The sequence below is a fragment of the Phacochoerus africanus genome, chromosome 1, assembly GCF_016906955.1.
Source record: "Phacochoerus africanus isolate WHEZ1 chromosome 1, ROS_Pafr_v1, whole genome shotgun sequence".
Taxonomy (NCBI): domain Eukaryota; kingdom Metazoa; phylum Chordata; class Mammalia; order Artiodactyla; family Suidae; genus Phacochoerus; species Phacochoerus africanus.
Window position 1 is genome coordinate 245799662 of NC_062544.1, and position 21939 is coordinate 245821600.

General features: G+C 38.6%; 1 protein-coding gene across 1 annotated transcript in view; it reads right to left on the reverse strand.

Moving 5' to 3' along the window:
• The window catches only part of NSUN3 (NOP2/Sun RNA methyltransferase 3), a 58468-nt gene extending 37055 nt beyond the window's left edge, over positions 1 to 21413 (reverse strand). Inside the window, exons 1-3 of the mRNA XM_047794265.1 lie at positions 21271 to 21413; positions 20300 to 20409; positions 9988 to 10331 (exon numbers count right to left, since the gene is read on the reverse strand). Of these exons, the coding sequence (XP_047650221.1) occupies positions 9988 to 10331; positions 20300 to 20409; positions 21271 to 21282 (466 nt within the window). The 5' untranslated portion in view covers positions 21283 to 21413. The remainder of the gene's footprint in view (positions 1 to 9987; positions 10332 to 20299; positions 20410 to 21270) is intronic.
• Positions 21414 to 21939: the final 526 nt, after the last annotated feature.

The following is a 21939-nucleotide window of genomic DNA, read 5'->3' on the forward strand; positions in this document are numbered from 1 at the left end:
TATCTGTTTTTTGGTTGTTTGTTTGATTTTTGTCTTTTGTCTTTTTAGGGCCATGCTTGAGGCATATGGAAGTTCCCAGGAGCTGTTGCTGCTGGCCTACGCCAGAGCCACAGCAACGCCAGATCTGAGCCGTGTCTGCGACCTACACCACAGCTCAAGGCAATGCCAGATACTTAACCCACTCACTGAGTGAAGCCAGGGTTCAAACCCTCAACCTCATGATTCCTAGTCAGATCCGTTTGCTCTGCCCCACAACAGGAACTCCTCAGTTTCCTTATCTATGAGATGGGGACTATACCTAGTGAAGGGGTTCAGAACACCACTTCAAAATATGCTGCTTCGGCATATTGATTATTTTGCATAAAAAGCACCTTAATAACACCAGGTGCAGGAAGCAAAGGCAGGAAGGGCATTTCGGGTTTTCTTTTTCTTCCTGAAATCAGGAGATAAACTTCCACATGAAAGATAACCTCCCTATACCAGGAGGAAAAGAACATTCTTATCACCAGAGACAGGGAGTCAAGGCCAAGAGAAACCTGTACAAACAGACTTTGTTAAAAATAACTCTTTTCTATTCTGCAAAAATTTCAGTTAGTTTCCCACAAATGCCACTCTTTAGCCAACTGAGTATATAAGCACTAAGGCCTAGCCACTTCTTTGGGTTTTCACTTTCCTGCGGTGACTCCTACATACATGTAAAATTTTATTGAATAAAATTTGTATGCTTTAGTTGTGTTACTCTGTCTTATGTCAGTCACAGCCAAAAGCGCTAAGAGAGGACAGAGGAGAAATTTTATTTCCTCTACACTAGTAACTTACAAAGTGGTTGTTAAGGTTAAATGAAAATGATATACCTTAAAGTTATACAGTACTGCATGTACCTTTTATCTCAATGAGCCTGGAAGAAAAAGATTACCTGTGATACTTCAATAACACATCTAGCATAGTACTGTAAAAGTAGTAGCAACAAATACTCATACAATCATACCCAGGATTAAATTTACATACTTCTCAGCCCCCTTACTCTCCACATATGCCAATACTTCAAAGGCAATACCACCAAGTCAGTAAGTAGAGATATAAATCTTTTTTTTTTTTTTTGGTCTTTTTTGCCATTTCTTGGGCCACTCCTGCAGCATATGGAGGTTCCCAGATAGGGGTCTAATTGGAGCTGTAGCCACCAGCCTACACCAGAGCCACAGCAACACGGGATCTGAGCCCCGTCTGCAACCTACAGCACAGCTCATGGCAACGCTGGATCCTTCACCCACTGAGCAAGGCCAAGGATGGAACCCGCAACCTCACGGTTCCCAGTCGGATTCACTAACCACTGAGCCACGATGGGAACTCCGAGATATAAATCATCTTTAAAGGCTACTAAACAGTATAAAGAGTAAACGTGTTCTCCTTTATTTAATCATTGCCAGTTGCTGGGTATTCACAGTGCTGTCATTAATAACAACATTCAATAAGCATCTTTATAAAGGCGTCCTTTCATAATGTGCTTTTACTATTATGGGATAGTACTAGAGGAATAGATACGTTTGTGTAAGGAAATTTTTAGTTTTATTAAATATTACCCTGTCCCTCCACCAAACTCCCACAAGAAGTATGTGTTATTATTAGTTTGATATGGTTTGTTATGTCGTAGTACAATCCCTGCTCTCTAACACAACTAAGTTTCTTTTCATTTTTCTATTCATCATTTGGTTTACTCTTCTGTCAACTGCCTATTCTTATCTTTTGACTTTTTTCTCCCTTGCACTATTTACATTTTTCTTTCTTTTTTTAAAAAGTTTATTTTGGCTTTTTAGGGCCATGCTCCAAGTATATGGAAATTCCCAGGCTAGGGGTCAAATTAGAGCTGCAGCTGCTAGTCTACACACAGCCATAACAACACTGGATCCGAGCCGCATCTGCCACTTATACCACAGCTCACGACAATGCCAGATTTCCAACCCACTGTTCGAGGCCAGGGATCGAACCTGCATCCTCCTGGATACTAGTCAGATTCGTTTCCGATGCACCACAATGGGTATTCCCTACATTTTTCTTATTAACAGGTAGGCCATATTTTCAAATTTTGAATTTTTACCTTTTATCTGCCATCTGATTTGCAAATGTGTTTCCCATATTCTCTTCGGATTTATTTGTACTATCTTTTTAAGTTTTATGATTTTTCAATAGTCAATCATATCACTTTTATAATTTCTAAGTTTTTTGGTCTTACTTAAGGCAGTATTTTCAACCATTAGATTTTCAGTCCTAATTCAACTGAACATTCATGCAGGTCACATTTGGTATCAATCATCTTACACAGGACAGAAACCATATCTTGCCAAGAGGGCAGGGTGAGACATGCTCTTTTATGGAAGGCCTTGCATCAGCCCACACAGGTGGTACTTCAGGTGCAAGAAGATGAGACGTTTGGCAGGTGCAGGAGCTGTCCTGGTTTAAATGCCTCATGTCCCATAGAAACCAATACCTCTTCTAACCACTCTCAAAGGCACAGCTTCCAGGGTCCCCACAAGGGACACACCCAATTACAAGAGTCACTGGACTTGGACAGGCCCAAGCATGGCATGCCCATTAGGTCTACAGGGTTCATTTATTCCTTTTCCCACTGCACATGCATTTTACCAATCAAGGTCATTTTTATCACAAGCAATGTTGCCTAGAAACAAAATGACAATCTCTTGTCAGGTTACTAGGGAAACAAAGCTAAAGAACTGATTGAGGGTGAAATTCTAATGCAGAGTGGGAAAATTTATAAAACTCTTTGCTCAAAAATATCTGTGTATATATCTATATACCTATAGATAGATATATATACACATATACTGTTCTTTCTGATTGTCACTCCACTGTTGAAAACTTTTAATGACTTATCATTCACTAAATAAAGTTAAACACTTAGGTTTAATTCAAGGTCGGTAATAGTGAGACCCTAAAGGAATCTTTCAATTTTAACACTCCTTCCAACTATTTCATTAAAATACTCTATGCTCCACCAAACTTGACTAACTGGTCCATTTCTCAAACACACTTCATACCTCTCCTATAGTATTTACCATATTTTATGTCATAACAGAGCATGCATGTGCATTGTTTACCTTTGCTACTACCAGGCTCCAAATTTCTATATGGAAGGAGCTCAGGAGATGGCATCAATTTTGTTGGGGGGGGGAGTAGAAAAATCACCTTAAAGCTATATGTGTACAGGTGTATATTCTTTCTTATTTAGTTTACATTGTTTATTTCGGGGGGAGGGTTGGAAGATTCACTAATGCAGCTTATGGATAGGTGTCTGAAAGCTCTTGCCTGGAATCATTAGAAGACAGTCTAGGACAGAAGTTTACATTATGAAAGGGGTACAATCCCAGGGAAGCAAAAGAGAAAAAAGAAAGTAAATCATGGAAGGAGGGAGCATGAGTATGAAAGTGTTTGTAATCAAACTGGCTACAGCTTTGCTCAGGCTCTCAGGATTTGTCCATAGTCTGAAGTTACTGAGACTTGGAAGAAACTGGGGTTTAGTGGAGTAGGGAGAAAGAACAAATAATCTACTAGCTTCTTCTTGTTCCCAGCCTCTCATTGGTTGTATCTGGCCCTCTCATTCCCTTGTATCTGGCAAGTACTAAGGAAGCTGGAGAGTCTCTAGACCAGGTATAGCAAGCACTGAATGTGGTGACCTCTGCTTGTCAGTGGACACCAATCCAACGGTGCATCAATTTGTGGGAACAGTAGCATTAGCAGCAGAAAACCGCAGATGGCATGAGGCTTTGCTAGGGTTTCTGCAGTTGGGAAACAAGCTGAAGCCAAACACATCTGTGATGGTGCATACAAGGGGGCCAAGACAGCCTACAAAGTCACAGTTTGTCTCCAGTCCACCTAAGAAGACACTAAGAGTCTCAAAGGAAACAATCATGCCTCCATTCCATCCTGAAGCTCTCTTTTTCTGATTTAAATATTTCACATTCTATATCTATTCTTTTAGTGGCAACCCTAAAGATTTTAACAAGCACATGTAAAAGAAAAATCTAAATTAAATCAATCACCACCATTTTTCCTAAAAGATACACAAATCTTATAATACTCTCTCCTAAATAAGATGCTATTGTCATTGTGTATTTGCGATTTATTTGGGATTTTTTTGGCTGTATCATGGCATACGGAAGCTCCCAGGCCAGAGATCGAACCCACCCCACAGCAATGACAATGCCAAATCCTTAACACACTGTGCCACCAGGGAACTCCAGGACTTAAATTTTTAAATTGCATAAAATATTATTATTGTCTTATACAGTCAACTGTTAGATTTGCCCCATTTATTTCCCACCTTGTGGTTTTTCATTTCTTTCTGTATCTTCCATCTAGGATGGCTTTTCTTTTTCTTCCAGAATTATTAGTGACAAACTTATACTCTTGCTCTCTCTTTTTCTAAAAAAAAAAAAAAAAAAAAATGCCCATTTCACTTTTGTTCTTCAAAGATATTTTGGTGAATAGGTGAATTTCTGGAGTGACAGTCATCTTTCCTTAGCACATTGAAAATATCATTCCTCTATATGCTAGTTTCCCTTGTTATTCTCAGAGATCAATCCTCAGTCTAACTATTGTCCTTTGAAGGTAAACTGTCCTCTCTGGCTGCTTTTAAGATGGTCTTTTCATTTTCAGTGTTCTTCAACTTAAATATAATGGTCTATACTGCTTAGTTGTAGTTACAAAATTTCAGAGGGTATGTCCTTTCCTCAAAGTTGAATATAGTCTTCCTTTTAGTTCCTTGAAGAGGACAATTTCTTCCTAGTTTTCCTCACATGGAAGCAACAGCATTTTGGAGTTTCAGCTTTACAAGTGGATCTCCTAGCAGATGCTCTACTTGAGCAGGCTCTGGATTCTTCTTTTATTCCCACATTTTTATGAAGCAATAAAAATCAATGTGCAAGTTTGTCTGATTAAGCAAATGCTCTCAAGTCAAAAGCCAGCTTCACTGCTCAATTTATCTCCTAGGTGGCTAATCTCTTAAATTTTGGCTACTGAGTATTTGGGGATCACTGATGCATCTTAAAAGATTTTGTTTTTCTTGGAGTTCTCCTGTGGTGCAGTGGGTTAATGATCTAGCGTTGTCACTGTAGTGGCTTGGGTCAATCCCTGGCCTGGCAACCTTCACAGGCTGCGGGCACAACCAAAAATTTTTAAAAATTAAAAAAAAAAAGATTTTCTATTTCTTTAATATTGTATTCTACATTTTAAAGTTGTTTTCAGCATGAAAGTTGGTTAAAACATGTAGTTTTCCATACCACAGGAAACAGAAGTCTTAGTTATTTCTATATCCCTCAGAGCTCTACACCTACCAACCAATGCCTTGCACATAGTACACGCTCACTAAATGTGACTTACCTGATGTGAAACATGGCATTATAATAAAAAATATTTAAATTGATAAAACTGAAAATCAGGGTAGCTTTTCATTAAACTATAGCTTTAGTCAAGATTCTCAATTCAGCATTCTAAAATAATGCGCAGTTGAAATACAGATTTAGGCTACATTGCTATTTGGTCTAGATGTAGATTTCATTTGAAATAATCTTAAAAGTGGTTAAACTTTTAAAAATATGCAATATAAGGCAATGCAATCCAAGTTTCACACATACACTAAGACTTACCACATTGATAAAGAATTAAATTTCATGCTTCACTTGTCAAAAATAAATGAAATCTTTTTTTTTTTTTTTCATCTAAGTAGGAAAGGAGTGAATTTAAGAAATTCTAGAAAAAGTCATTGAAGTTTTTCAGGAATAGCATTTTGGAGTCTCAGCTTTACATTTTTTTGTTTTGTTTTGGGTCACACCTGTGATATGTGGAAGTTCCTGCTCCAGGGATTGAACCCTTGTTGCAACAGTGATCCAAGCCACTGCAGTGACAATGCTGGGTCCTTAACCCACTGCACCACAAGAAAACTCTGGTGTTTTATTATTTTTTTTAGTACATGTTCCGAAAAGGTCACTGTTGTTATTATTTCAAAAAAGAAAGTGTATCTAATTCAGGGGATTTTAGGAAGGTTTTTCTAGGAAAGTTGATTCCTCAGTGAAAACCTGAGAGAGGAAAGGAATTAGCAGGGGAAGGGGGGGGGGAGGGGAGTGGTAACTGTTGGGTGTGCAAAAAGCCTAGAGGGACGAGGGAGCAAGAAAGCAACTCAATAAAGAAAGGAATCTTTCTAATCTTCTACCACCAAAGGCCAATTAGATGTTAAAAAGGTATTACTGACAGCAAAAAGAATTTCATGCCAGCCCTCAACGATAAAGTTGATCATGCCACTCCATATGCTGGCCATTCTTAATATGTTAATGTCTTCTTTTTTTTTTTTTTTTTTTGGTCTTTTTGCCATTTCTAGGGCCGCTCCCATGGCATATGGAGGTTCCAGGGCTAGGGGTTGAATCAGAGCTGTAGCCGCCAGCCTACGCCAGAGCCACAGCAACACAGGATCCGAGCCGCTGCGACCTACACCACAAGCTCACGGCAACGCCGGAACCTTGACCCACTGAGCAAGGGCAGGGATCGAACCTGAAACCTCATAGTTCCTAGTCGGATTCGTTAACCACTGCACCACCCACTGCACCACGACGGGAACTCCAGTTAATGTCTTCTTATTTAGAAGCAGAATTGTTTGCTCTTTTTCTATCAACAGTAGGATATTACTAAGGCCGTGCTGACAAAAACAGAATAGAAAATCCTTCACTGTGCTAAAAGGTGAGAACAGCTGGGCCAGAAGAGAAGGACACTAATTTTTTTAATCATCCTAAAAAATTAGCTTTTTAATCATTCAAAGCTCTGAGCCTTTTGGCCCAGAATAAAGGCCAGTACTGATCTTTATTCAGTAGGTAACTGCACATTTAGTGAAACTATCATTTTAGGTTTTGCTTATAAAAGCTTTTTTTTTTTTTTTTTTAAGCATGCCTTCCGCATTCCAAATCCAAGCACTGCAGTTAACCTAATTTGGGCTTCGAGCATCGGCATGAAGACATCTGTACTTCTTAGTAAACCATTATCATTAGCCCTTCTTAGATGAAAAGCTACTTTACTTGGAACACTGCCTGTTGTTCATTGCCCTTGATGTAAGAACAAGATTCCTTTCCACTTCAAACTCCTAAAATATATCTGTTTGTTTTTGGATTCCTAATCTGGAATTTCCTTACCATAAACATGTAAAGTATGTATAGTTTACTAATGAGGATAATCTAGAATTAAAATGCCCTCTTTTCAAAACAGCACCTAAATTTGGCATTTCTCTTCCACCTTTCACAATCCTAAAAATTCTATATCTGAAGTTAATGTAACAAACAAGAGAACTGCCAAACACAGAGTGAAAGTAGTAATATTCCTTACAACACGACTCCATAAAATTTCATTTTCAGCTCAAATTATAGAAATAAATCAATCTTACAAAATAATCTCTTTTGTTGTGATTTCTTACATTAAAAAAAAGCAAGCTTCAATAACAGTTTTAACCACAAGTTGGAAACACATGGCATGTTTTCACCTAAATATAGAGCTAACTGATATATCTGTACCAATACCTACTAAAAATGGACTCAGAGTTCTCATAAAAATGTTAGTAATCTATTTCAATGGGAATGCGCTCTAGGAAGATATAAATTAGCAGTCTTCAAACTGGGATGTGCATTCCCTGAGAATAACATAACTTTCTAAGGGATAAACAGGCTTAGATAGTTTCAAAATAATGTTTTCAGATCATTGACTACCTAAAAGAAGAGAACACCTCTGGTCAGCGCTTCACTTTCCACAACAGCCCTTTACCAACTTTACAAGTGAAAGCAAGCTTCCCACCCATCCAGAATTTTATTACAAATTCTGCCAGGGTGAAGAAACCTTCAAAGCCCCAAAGGCAGTTCAACACCCTAGTGTTTTGGCTGAGAAAGTGAATGAGTCTCCTATAACTAGGCAACACAGCCTTTTGTAATTGAGAGACTTTCCAATCCTTTGCCTTCTTCAAAAACAGACCTAAAGAGGGAGCTCCCTTCGTGGCTTAGCCATTATGGATCCTAACTAAGATCCATGAGGATGCAGGTTCGATCCCTGGCCTTGCTCAGTGGGTTAAGGATCCAGCGTTGCTGTGAGCTGTGGTGTAGGTCGCAGACACGACTTGGATCCTGCATTGCTGTGGCTGTGGTGAAGGCCAGAAGCTGCAGCTGGGATTTGACCCCTAGCCTGGGAACTTCCATATGCTGTGGATGTGGCCCTAAAAAGCAAAAAAAAAAAAAAAAAAAAAAAAAAAAACAACCCACCAAACACCAGACCTAAAGAGTGCTCACCTAGTACATGATTAAAATAACCCTTGGCCTGCTTGGACAGGGAACTATGTCCAATCTCCTGGATTAGAACATGATTGGAAGATACTATGAAAAAAAAAGAATATATATATATATATATATATATATATATATATATATATATATATGACTGGGTCACTTGGCTGTAAAGCAGAAATTGAAGGAACATTGTAAATCAAGCATACTTTAATAAAAAATTTAAAAAAACAAAAAAATGACCCTTGGTGTAAGAGATCTATGTAATTAGGGCTTGTAACTCAGGAGTTTAAAGAACTAGTGAGACAACTATAAGACAGTTCCCACCATTTCCATCTTTTTATCTATATGAACAGCATTTGCACTTTCAAAACAAAACCATCAAACAAACAAACAAAAACCAGATGGAACTGATGCTGAATTCTGTCTCATCCAGTCATAAGTAATGTTTCTCCAGGGCAATCAAAGGTAGTATTTTAAAAGTTCTATCATCTCATTAAGAAGATAATTTACAATGACAACATTACTTTTAACAAATATTTATAAAAATGTATATTACACAGATTTCATTATTTTTGTGATAACAGTAATAAGTCATTTCAAAAGAACTTCTAAAATCTTTACAATTGCACCGTCCAATGCTACATCCACTTGCCACATAAGGCTATGAGCACTTGAAACACAGCTAGTCCAAACTGAAATGTGCTCTAAGTGTAAAATGTACACCAATTTCAAAGACTTTGTAAGAAAATGAGAATGCAAAATATCTCATTAATAAGTTATACTTTGATTACATGTTGAAATAACACTTCAGATGTATTGGGTTACAATATATTTTAAAATTAATTTCACTTTTATTTTTATTTTTTTGTCTTTTGTCTTTTTAGAGCCTCACCCACGGCATATGGAGGTTCCCAGGCCAGGGGTCCAGTCGGAGCTGTTGCTGTTGCTGTTGCTGCTGGCCTACACCAGAGCCACGGCAACGCCAGATCTGAGCCACGTCTGTGACCTACACCACAGCTCACAGTAATGCCAGATCCTTAACCCACTGAGCAAGGCAAGGGGTCAAACCCACAACCTCATCGTTCCTAGTCAGATTCGTTTCCACTGCGCCATGACAGGAACTCCTATTTCTTTTAATTTTTAATGAGACTGCTCAAAATTTTTAAATTACATATTTCATATTATATTTCTATTGGACATAACTGCCTTAGAACCTATGGTCCAATGATACAAAAAATGATTTTAATTGTATACGTTTTGGTGGCCTAGAAGGATGCCAAGGATATCAATACGAGGCTCTCAAGTGTAAAAGTAACAATAACATTAAAAAAAAATCTTTGTCAGGAGTTCCCGTCATGGCTCAGTGGGTTAAGAACCTGAGAGAGTGTCTGTGAGGATGAGGTTACATCTCTGACCTTGCTCAGTAGGTTAAGGATCCAGCGTTGCTGCAAGGTGTAGATAGGTATAGGTTGTGGCTCGGATCCTGTGTGGCTGTGGCTGTGGCGTAGACCAGCAGCTGCAGCTGATTCAAGCCCTAGCCTGGGAACTTCTATATACTGTGTGTGGCCCTGAAAAGCAAAATAAATAAATAAATAAATAAATAAATAAATAAATAAATAAAAAAAAATAAAAGTTGTCAATTATGGAAAGAAAAGCACATTACCTGGATAAGCACACTGCAGCAGAGCTATGGATTTACCTCCAGGGGCAGCACACAGATCCAGAATCTTCTCCCCATGCCTCAATTCCAGAGCCAGTACGGGGAGAAGAGAGGCAGCATTCAAGAGATAGTATTTTTTCAGATTTCCAATCTGGTGTCTTTCTGAAGGCATTATGTGTGGAGTTCTGCTAAGGTAACACTTCATTGATTTGGGATAATAGGGCAAAGATCCTTGAAAGAGTGAGTGATAGCCCTTCAAACGTAAATCCTTTTCCAGTTCAAAAGGATAATTGAACCGGTTAAGAAGAACAGCATATTGCCAACAGGATGGAGATGTTAGTATATCCCTAGAGGGAAAACGAAAAACAAAAGTATATTAATGTTATACACAGTGATACAATTTTATATCACCAACCAAGGGAACATGATCTGAGTTTTCCACTTTACTTACTTGTAATTTTCAGAGCCAAGAGAAGTATTACTGACTTTTCCTTTTGCCTCAGGCTCCCATAAGGCTCAATCCAGCACTGTTATATTCCTGTCTATATTTAAAACTTTGCTATTTTGGGGAGTTCCTGTCGTGGCTCACTGTAAACAAATCTGACTACCTTCTATGAGGATGCAGGTTTGGTCCCTGGCCTTGCTTAGAGGGTTAAGGATCTGGCACTGCTATGGTGTAGGCTGCAGATGCGGCTCAAATCTGGCGTTGCTATGGTTGTGGAGTAGGCTGGTGGCTACAACTCCAATTTGATTCCTAGCCTGGGAACCTCCAGATGCCGTGGGTGCGGCCCTAAAAAGACAAAAGATCAAAAAAAAAATTTAATTAATTAATAAAAATAACCTTTGCTCTTCTGTTCATTGTGGGTTTTTTCTTTTGTATCAATTTTGGCCATTAAAATAAGTACTTACCTAGGTATGGAGTATTTATCTTAGTAATCAGATACTTTCCTACCTCAAAACCCATTAAAACAGATTTTAGTCTATCACTCTTGGCACAAGGAAGCGTTTTCTTAGAGACAAAATTTAAAACCTAAGTCTATTAATATTGAAGGGAAAAGTACTATCATTAAAAAGTGTTTAAAGGAGTAAGTGTTCAAGTCTTCCTCTGATGAAGCTGAAAGTATGTAAAGCTAACTACAGTGGACCCTATAGTAATAGACTTAATGAGGCAATCAGTGGCTCAGTTGATATAAAACCAAGAATGGTTTAAAAATCACTCATGGGTTGATGGTGCAGGCTCTTCCCCGCCTCCACCTCCCTAGCAGATTTATCATCATAATTTTTCATTCGGTCCAACAGTTAGATCTCTTGACAATCGAAAGCTCACATCAAGTGACAAATGATACAGCAGGAAATATTTAATTTACTTATGAGCTGACCTTTCTAGCTGAGTTGTTTGGGAGCCTCATTAACCATGGTCAATTAAATAAATTCCAGCTGCTACTCACCCTGGTGCTGCCTCTGTGAGGAATGGCTGGATTGAAATGTAACACCTGTGACTGGAAGTGTGCCCTGTGAATTTCGATTGAGGCTAATAAATGAAACTGTATTTGCATTTCACTGCTTCTTACTATGATGTGCACCAAAGGAGCAGTGTTTCAACTGTACTAGAGGATGGCAATCTTTTTAAGAACATATGTGTAAAAGACTGCTGTGCCCCACTCAGGTGTTTTAGCAGATTTGACGTGGAGCCTGAGAACTTGCATTTCTAGCAAGTTCTTGGGTGCTACTGATGCTGCTGATCCCCAGGACCACACTTTGGGAACCACAGCATTAAAATGGACTTCAAAGGGAAATCTGTGAATGCCACAGTTATAAATCTTATGTCAGCCTATCCTAATCTTACCCTCCAAACTAGATGAAAACCTATTCAGAGTGTTGGGTCATGTAGCAACAGGGAAATGATGCTCAGAAACATAATTTAATTAATACAGACTGGAGTGGCTTGGCTTAACTGATGTGTCCATCCCTTAGCTAACAAAGAGTTGGACACTTTCAGTTGGTTATCTCACAGGGCAAATCTCCATTCTTTTTGTTTTCTTCTTTACAATTTCCAAAGCTATTTTAGAATGTTTATTGTTTCAGATGAACATAAGAATCAGTTGGTCGGTTAAAAATATTTTTTAAAATATTTGTATAGATAGAAAGATAGTAACTTCGATGAGGATTATATTCACTAAATTTGGGAAGAATTAACATTATATTCCTTCCAACTTTCACCACAGTATGTTTCTCCATTTATTCACATTTTCTTTCACATCCCCCAGTTAAGGTTATTAATATTGCATATTTCATTTAACCTTATTGTATAAAAGGATTATTAGTTTAGGAACACCACTGATCCTTATACATGATCCAATATGTTAAATCCTGAAGGATGAGGAGGAATCAGACACAGGATAAAATGAGAGTACATGTTCCAGAGCAAAGGCCCGAGCACATGAACAGGCACAGAGGTACAATGGAGGACAGTGGACTGGGGAATTAAAAGCAGTCTAGTGTGGCAGGAGATTATATAGGTTGTGTATAAGATGACAGAGTGTTAACATTTTCCTATAAATTTTAAGTCTTAATAAATGAGAAGTCATTGTCTCTTGGGGGAGAGCCTCATTAGATTTAAAAATACAGGAGGGGTATAGCTTAGTAGTAGAGCATTTGACTGTAGATTTAAAATCTTCAAAAATTATTCTAACTCTTTCTTTAAAAACTAGATAAAATAAAGCCTTGCTCAGAACAAATATATTTTCTAATTCTGCCTAACCTACATCAAGCCTACTGAACTATCTAACTTCCCAATTTTCTCTAGCCTTTAACAGTCTCAGAATAAACTGCTCCCTCTCCCTAGAATGACCTTCCCTCTCTCACCCACCTACAGCCTGACTTACGTTCCTACTAACTCTCCTTGCTTTTCAGGGAGCAGTTATCTACCCAGGGCAGCCTTTCTACCTACCACCCAATCCACCCACTCCACCTCACCCTCATAGTAATGATAATAAAAAACTACTGATCAGATGCTTACAATGCTTATCTCTCACCATGACAACCGTGAGGGGTAGTTATTACACCCATTTCTGAGGTCAGGTTAACTGAGGCTTTCAAAGATTTGGCAACTTAGTCATGATGCGATTTAAGCAGAAGTCCCTGACTCAAAAGCCACTGGCTTTAAAGCCTAATGGACTACAAAGCTCTGGTATTATAGCACAAGTGGCAGATGACAGAAAGAAGTTCTACTCCAGCCCTCCCCTAGTGTCAGTGGCCCCACACTTCTTAACGTGGCCTATTGTGTCTAACAATGGGAATCACTTGACACATGTGGCCCTTGAGAATCAGCTGCAACAGGGCCAAACCAATTAAGTGTGACTGCTAAGGCTGCTCAGGCTGGTGTTTCTCAACCCTGAGAAAGCAAAGTTGTGTATTAATGCGGCTCTCAGCTCCCCCTGCAACCACCTGCCAGTAACTTCCTTTCCCCCCAACACATACACACACACTTTCCAGGGCTTGCACTGCTGTAATGATGTCCTGGTACAGGCATGCCAGTGGCTACTCACTTTAAAAGCTCTGATGGATGGGCAAGTAGCCCAGCAGACAGTGGAGAGAGTCATATTAGAAGACCCAAAAAGAACTGGCCAGGTGCACACTCCAGGCCTCCTCTCAAGATTCATGAGAAGTCTGAAGCTGCTCCACTCACCAATCTCCAAGACCAGAAGTTCAAGTACAATCAGCAGTCAGCAAAAATGGGACCTAGAAATCAGTCACCTGCAAATGTTTCACTAGTATGTCAACTGATAGCATTTTGAAAAAAACTGTACCCTCCAGAACACTCTGAGTTGATATCAAAATCTTTATCACATTTTAAGGATGTAATTTCCAGCATACTGTAAAAATTGACATTTTAAAATATAAATTATAGTACTTTTTAAAATGTATTCAGTGAAACCTAAATACCAGAGTGATTTTAAAACCCATCACTGTCCATTTAAAAATTCATGGACTGACTTTTCTTGAACAGATGGAAGTTTTACACTGTTCCTCTTCCTTTTATTTACAGTCTATTTCCCCATAAAACTTTATCCTAATATATTTTTGTGCTTTTAATCTTTATTACCTATCATATTTCTCTCTCATACACACATACGTGTATATACTAAGTGTGTTTTCACTGCAGCCTTAAAGGTCTAAGTGCCAAATGGTAACTTCTGGATTCAGTTATCAATAAAATTATTAGCACAAAATTGATCAAAGTAACATATATTCAATTATTTAAACATAAAATGGAAAAATTTATAGGAAACTTATCTCTTAATGAAATGAACTTTTTTCCTCCCTCATATCCAGGAATGAACATTACCTAGTGTTATAATGATCAGGGTTCAACATCATTTCCTATTTTGTGTTTTTAGAAATGCTGAGAAAAACCTTCACTTAAGTAAGTAAGAATTAAATACATTTTGTTAAACAAGTATCTCCCTTTTGTTAAAATTCTGAGTTATAATCTCAAATCACTAAGTGACATATCTTCAAAAAAAATTTAAATGATCTGTTAGCTGACTCAACTCAACTGTAGGTCTTTAGTTTTGTTGAAAGCAAAACTCAGAAACTATATGACCTGTCAAAGAATTTTAGTCATGAGTCATTTACTTTCTAACGATAGTCCAATCAATAGTCTCTGGCCGGGGGAGTTTCTGACGCCCTCGAGGAATGCAGTGTGGAAGAGTCAGAATGGTGAAACTGTGTCCCTTTTTGCAAAGTGGGACAAAGACAACTGCAGAAGGGCAGCTAGGAAAGGAGAATAAGTACCCACTTAGGCCTTAGGAGAGCAGAGTAATCTTCTGAAAGATTATTCGGAGGATGTGAAACTTGATTGCTATAACTTGCCTGTGCTCACATGTCCCTTGAAAATTGCATAATATATTATTTGGACAAAGTTTGTTATATGATTTTCAACTTTTCTATTATCCCTCCTACCTTCCTATATAATAATGAATATTTTAAAAATAATATTATCTATATATTGCTAAGAACAATTGGTATAATTCCATAGATTAGAAAACCAACTAAATGTTGATGGTTAAAAAATAGAACTGCCTTTTGTTTTATTGCTATTATTATCCACTAGGGGGCACTCACTCAATCATTTTAAAAGTATAGTTTAGAAATAAAGAATAAATCAATTCATGGGAGTGCAACAAAGTATGTTTTTAAGCCATTTTATTTTTATTCTTCAGAGATTCTAATGATGAGCTGATTGCCTCCTACTCTCATGAAAGGGCAATATATGTCAATATCTGTTAGTCACAGTACCTCAGATAAGAAGTCCCGAGTAAAGGTTTGTGTTTCTGGTGGAGACAACAAAGGCTGAAAATTCAGAACACAAGGACTTGTGTGTATACACTCCCAATAAGACTACATATTCCTCACAGCAGCACACTAGGTAGGGGAAAAGGCACAGACTTGGACTGGCCATAAACTGAGACACCTGAAAATTTTTCTAATCTCTTGACATTACAAGGGGCCAAAAGTTACTACTTACAGGGTTTGCACAGATTAAGGTTAAAAAATGTGTGTAAAGCCAAAATAGAAATCTAGATACTAGTTCATTTGTTTTACCCAACCAACCTACTCCATCCCCCTTCATAGATTCTGGTAATACAATCTGGTTAGATAATTTTTCCCCTCTATATTTGAACTATGTGAACTCTAGGTTAATGAGGAGAATGTTAAAAAAAAAAAAAAAGGCCAGATTTAACTATGGATTTTTTTTTTCCTTCCACGAAGTGCACACAGAATTTCCAAAGTTCACATAAAGTTCGTATAGATTTCCAATTAATCCTCCTCTCACATGTATTTGACTATACATAATCTACCTTTGTATCCTCAATGCCTAGTGCAATGCCTGACATGTCAAATACTGGCCACGTTATAAATAAATAGATCACCCGCACAAATCTTAAGGTACTGGTTCTTCAAGACCCTCCCTTGTCAGGGAAGAAACAAGCAAGTTAGAATATTATGTCAAAACAACCTTTGAAAAATTACAGCAGGAGTTCCCATCGTGGCACAGCAGAAACAAATCCAATTAGGAACCATGAGGTTGCAGGTTCAATCCCTGGCCTTGCTCAGTGGGTTAAGGATCCAGCGTTGCTGTGAGCTGTGGTGTAGGTCACAGACACAGCTCGGATCTGGCACTGCTGTGGCTGTGGCATAAACCGGCAGCTGTAGCTCTGATTAGATCCCTAGCCTGGGAACCTCCACATGTCATAGGTGCAGCCCTAAGACAAAAGACAAAAGACAGAAAAAAAAAATTACAGCAGCTGTATCAACAAAACACAATGGAAACGGAAAGAGCAGAACTGATTTTTGTCAGGTATATATGGGACAGCTTGATGAAGAATAATAGTAATAATAATTCTAAGATAGACTGATGGCTTAGTATATGTTAAACAATATTCTAAATACTTTATATATATATGTAAATTCATTTTACCTTTCCAAATAATTATATGAAATAGATATTTATTTCCTCCATTTTACAGGCAAAGGTAGTGAGGCACAGAAATGCTAATTTTTCTAGGTCATGTGCTACAAGATGCAGAGGTATGATGTGAACTCACCTTTAACCACTGTACAGAGGGAGAAAGGAGAGAGTCCTCCCCGGCAGAGGGAACAGTATATTCAGTCCCCAAAGAATGAAGAAGCCTGTCTAGTGATAAGATATTTAGTCCAAATTAATAGTTTGGACAGTGGGGGAACAAAGGAGGCTTGTATTCCAGGAGTGACACACTGGAGTATGGCAGCACTGAGAAGGAGCACTACAGGGTATATAAGACAAACTCCAGGGCTTTTCCAAATGTGAGCTATATATCATTGGGCAAGTTATTTAACTTCTGTATGCCTCAGCTTTCCTATCTGTCAAATGGAAATACTAACTACCTTAAAGAGTTGTACAGAGGATTATCTAGAGTGATTAGAACATTGCCTGACATACAGTGCCATAAAGGTGGTTGCTAAAATATAAGCAAACAGGAGCTGGCTAAGGACCTGACTTAGAATCCATGAGAATGAGGGTTCCATCTCTGGCTTTGCTCAGTGGATTAAGGATCTGGCATTGCCACAGCACAGGTTTCAGAAGAAGCTCAGATTTGGCGTTGCTGTGGCTGCAGCTCTGATTCAACCCCTAGCCCTGGAACTTCCACATGCCACAGGTGTGGCCTTAAAAAGGGGAAAAAAAAAAAAAAAAAAAAAGGCTAACAAATAAATACTAGAGGTAGGAGAATATGGAAAAGTACTGTTGCAATATGGCAGGTAAGAAACAATGAAGACCTAACTAAATACCGACAGTGAGGATAAAAGGGAGATGCAAACTAAAAAGCATAAGGATCTGGCTGGCAGGCATTTAGATTTTGAGGGGGCAGGGTATTGGTAAGTAGTGGTAGTACATAGGAAGACCCCAAGACCACTCTTACTTCTGATACCAACTAAAAGTTCAGTTCCCTGAGACCACTCTCAGGTTTGATTATTAGCTAAAAGGACACACAGAATTCACTATTACCATTTATTACACCAAAAAGATACAGGTTAAAATCAGTCAAGGAAAGAGAAGTTCCCGCTGTGGCACGACAGGAGCCACAGCATGTCTGCAGCCCAAGGACGCAGGTTTGATCTCCAGCCTGGCACAGTGAGTTAAAGGATCCAGCATTGCTGCAACTGCGGCTTGGATCTGATCCCTAGCCCAGGAAGTCCATATGCCATGGGGTAGCAAAAAAAAAAAAAAATCAGTCAAGGAAAGAGAAGCATGATATAGAGGGCAGCAAAATCAAAGCATGACGCTTCTAGTTGTCCTCTTCAGTGGAATCATGGACAGGATAACTTTTCCCTGCAACGATGTGTGACAATCCACATGGGAGTACTGCAAAACAGGGAGTAATGGCTCTGGTTTTTGTTGTGGCTTAGTCACACAAACATAAATGACTATTCCAGTCCCTCAGGAAGTTGGAGGCAGGAGGCCTGGCTAATACAGGGGCCCAGAGCAACCGACAAAAATTACATTGTTAGACCTTGCTATTACCTAAGCCCCCAGGTAAACAAAGACTCTTAGGTAGGGCATTCTCAGGGTTCAGGGATCACCTCCAAGGAGCTGAGGGCAAATATCAGAGCTATTTTGAATAAGGTTCACTCTTTACTACAACAGCAGTGAAAGTTTGAAGGTGGAAAGAGGGAACTGAATTGATGGCGATGCTGTCATCTGAGACGGAATATGCAAGCAGCAAATGGCAACAAAGGTTTGGGAAGGAAAAATAATAACATGCTTTTAAGTTGGCCTGGTAAATAACTAAATAAAGTTACCAGAATACACTTAGAAATATGGGACTGAAACTTAGGAAGAATGGCACCATTTGACATGACAGCATATTGAGAGAAGTTTGGAGTCATGCTCTGAATGGGCTCACTTGGGGCAGAACATATACGCAACATGTAGGGTAAAAACTGTACCAGGATAAAGAACATCAAAGGGCTGCTCAGAGGATGACAGCAAGAAGGGTTTTTACAAGCAAAATTAAACACCAAATCTTTCCACTAGAGGAAACTAAAAATTTTGAATAAATTATTAGCTTTCCAGATAGCACAAAAATGCACTTGCCTTCCCCTGGAAGTACACAGACTCTGCTAGCATATTATGTCTTGCAAATAAATAGTTAAAAACCAAAAATGTTTCTGTTCGTATTTCCCCATGCCATCCTACCTGCTCAGATTTCTTTCTAAGTAGAGAAAGCCTTTATTTTGCCTATGGCAAATTTAGCACATGTTTATGCAAAACTTAAATTACCATGAAAACCCAACAAAAAGGTAGATGAAGCAGAAGGCACACCTAATCAAATGGATTTGAGGTTCACTGCTCATTTCAGTTAGGGTCAAATAATAATTTATAAATCTGTCTGAGCACATTAAATAGAAAAATAACTCATAGGTATAAAGTCTGAAGACAATACACTTCTTGCAAACTTTTTTTTTTAATCATCCATATATGCCTAATTACATCCCAGGTATGAGAGGCACATAGAATAGGGGTGAGCAGTGGGAGTTCATGAACCAGAGAGCCTGGGCACAAATCCCAGCTCTGCCACTTACTAGCTGAGTGAACTTGGGCAAGTTACTTAAGCTCTGTGTAGTTTCCTCAAATGAAAAGTGGGAAACAAGCCTCAAAGGTTTGTTCCGAGAATCACACAAAGTCAGTATTGCCTGGCATGTAATAAGCATGCAGAAGGTGCATGATTATTTGCCTAATGTGCATACTGAAAACCTCATGAATTAATTACACACCACAATTTGTTACTCTTTCTTCTCTGTGAGACAAGAAACCTAGTTTTGCAACAAAACTACAACTATAAACTACAATTTCATATTGCAGTATTTATAAGTTTCTAAAATAGCTTAATTTGTCTAAGATTATCTCAGAACTACTTCATGCCTTATTAAGTCACCGAGACACAGCTTCTCTTCAGGTCATTGCTGGGACCATCAGGCTTTGTTAGATAAGACTATTTATGCCTATTTTTATCAGGATATTTATGGAATTAACAGTTCATATAGTTTTAACCATGTATCTCCTCTCCCATGAACACCAGACTATCAGAAATCCCAGCATGGGGGACTGTTTTGCTCTCTGTAGTTCACTGGGTATAGTATACTGTAGCAGTCACTCAGTGTAAAGAACCCATAGAGTAAAATACTGGCCAAACACAAAACTCACTAAACATACAAATTGCACTTCCCTCACATCTATGAATTAAATTTTTTTTTCTGCTTCCTATAATACATTTAAATAATTTGTGTGTGTGCATGTGTGTGTGTATGCACAAGCATGTATGTTCAAAACATAGCCAGCTAAAGACAAGGAAGAAACATGATTACCAAATAAACTGAGTTTAGCTAAGATAGGCAGTGTTGGCTTTAAAGATGTTTCATTACCTTCTGAATTTCAGAAACTAGTCATATATCCTCAAAAGTTTTAAGATTTTTCTGTTACAATATAATTAACTTTGTCAAACTGGCAGGGAGCCCTGTTTCAAAGATCAAAGCAATTACTCAAGACAAGGGCCTAACAAATCTTTGCTTACTATCACTTCAAGGCTTCTCTTTTCCCCTTTCCATCATCCTATGATTCAATCTATTTCTTCATCCTTCTTCCCTTATGACTTCTCAGCAGGAAGTGGCAGCCAGGTTTAGATCCTTTATCTTTTATCTTCACAGTATTCCTCCCCAAGCAGGGTTTATTTCTTGTTCTAACATAAAGCGTCAAGAGATGAATAGTACTAACCTTACTGTATTCCAGGCATCTCCAAGTTCTCTGGAATATTGCTTTTCAAAATGATCCAAAACAACGTTGCAAATCTGTTTTGCAAGCTTCCTCTCTGATTTTGCTTTCAGCTATGATGATAAGAAAAGGTTGCTGACACACTCTGATAATACAAATTTACTGAACTTCAATATTAGCACAGTCTTTTTACTTAAGATAACACTTTTTTCCTGATAACTACCAGTTCTTACAACAGAAGCTGTAGCTCACATGTAACAAAATAGTATTGTGATACTCTAATCAATTACATTTCAATAAAACCTGGTTAAAAACTGAATTATGATACTCTACTTAGGAAAAAAAGGTTTCTCCCAATAATTACTGTGCAAATGCAAAGCAAAAATTAAATCAGAATGTTAACACAGAAATATCAAAAGAACAAATTTAATTTAAGCCACTCCAACTGTTAACATTTGGGGAAATTGGGTGAAAAGTATATGGGAGGCCTGCATTATCTTTGCAATTTTTTGTAAATGTAAAATTATTCTAAAACAAATTTTATTGAGAATAGTCATTCTAGTCTCCTGTGGAAACTTCTTTGCAACTCTATTTCATTTTCTAATCCAAGAAAAGTTTATCGATGGATAATATAGCAGACATCCTCCTAAGCTCCCAGGAAAGAGCAATGACAAAGGCTGTCTCAGCCCTCCAAGAGCATGCATTCTGCTCAAAGCTGAAGGAGGTGGATATTAAGTTTTGCAGGCTGGACTGCGGACAGGTTATTTGAAGTGGAGGTGAGTCTTGGGAGAAAACGAAAAGGCCCGCGGGCACGCGTCAAAACACTCAGAACTATTCTAAGGCTTTACATTACAGCTAGACAGACTCAGAGGTCACAAGGTTCCCCCCCAAACCCAGCTCCCTCCCTCGCCACGTCGTCTGCCGGCGAAGAGTCTTGTTGAGTCAAAGGCATTCGGCTGGGTCCCAGTCCTCACCCGGGTCAACATCACCCCGTCAGGAAATGTCAAATAAGAAGCCAATACCGCCCAGCCTCTAAAGCCTGCACGGCACCTAAAACACAGCGTGTCTTCCGAACTTCTCCGGAATTCTCTCTCATCCCTCACTTTTCCGGTTTAACTTCTCGCGAGATACTGCTTTGCCCGCGTCATCGAAATCTCGCCAAAAGATCTAGGTCCCGCGAGAGGCAAACGAAAAGTTATTGCTGCCTCCTATGGAAGCGGCGGTGCCTACCTACTCCCGGCGGCGAGCCTGAGCCCGTGGGCGGAGTCTTGGGTTGTCAGAAAGTCACGCCTCACGCTGAACGTCGCTCACAGCCCTCTGCTGAAGTGCTCAGTGAAAGAATGGAAGTCTTTGTCACTTAGGTTTTTTGTGTGACCATTGTTTTAAGATGTTCTCAGAGGCTAGTTCCAGAGCTAATCTATCAAATCCGAAGACCTTTGTTAGCACAGGTATTCATAACTCAAGATAAAAGAACGGATATGATTAAAAAAAATTGTTACTCATTTCCTAGAATTGGCCCATTGGCATAATCTCTCTTTTTCATTAATTTTTTAAAAATTAAACTGTAGTTGATTTAAAATGTTGTGCCATAATCTGTTTTAATGGGGAGCGTTAAAGGATTAAGTTGATTGAAATACACAGGT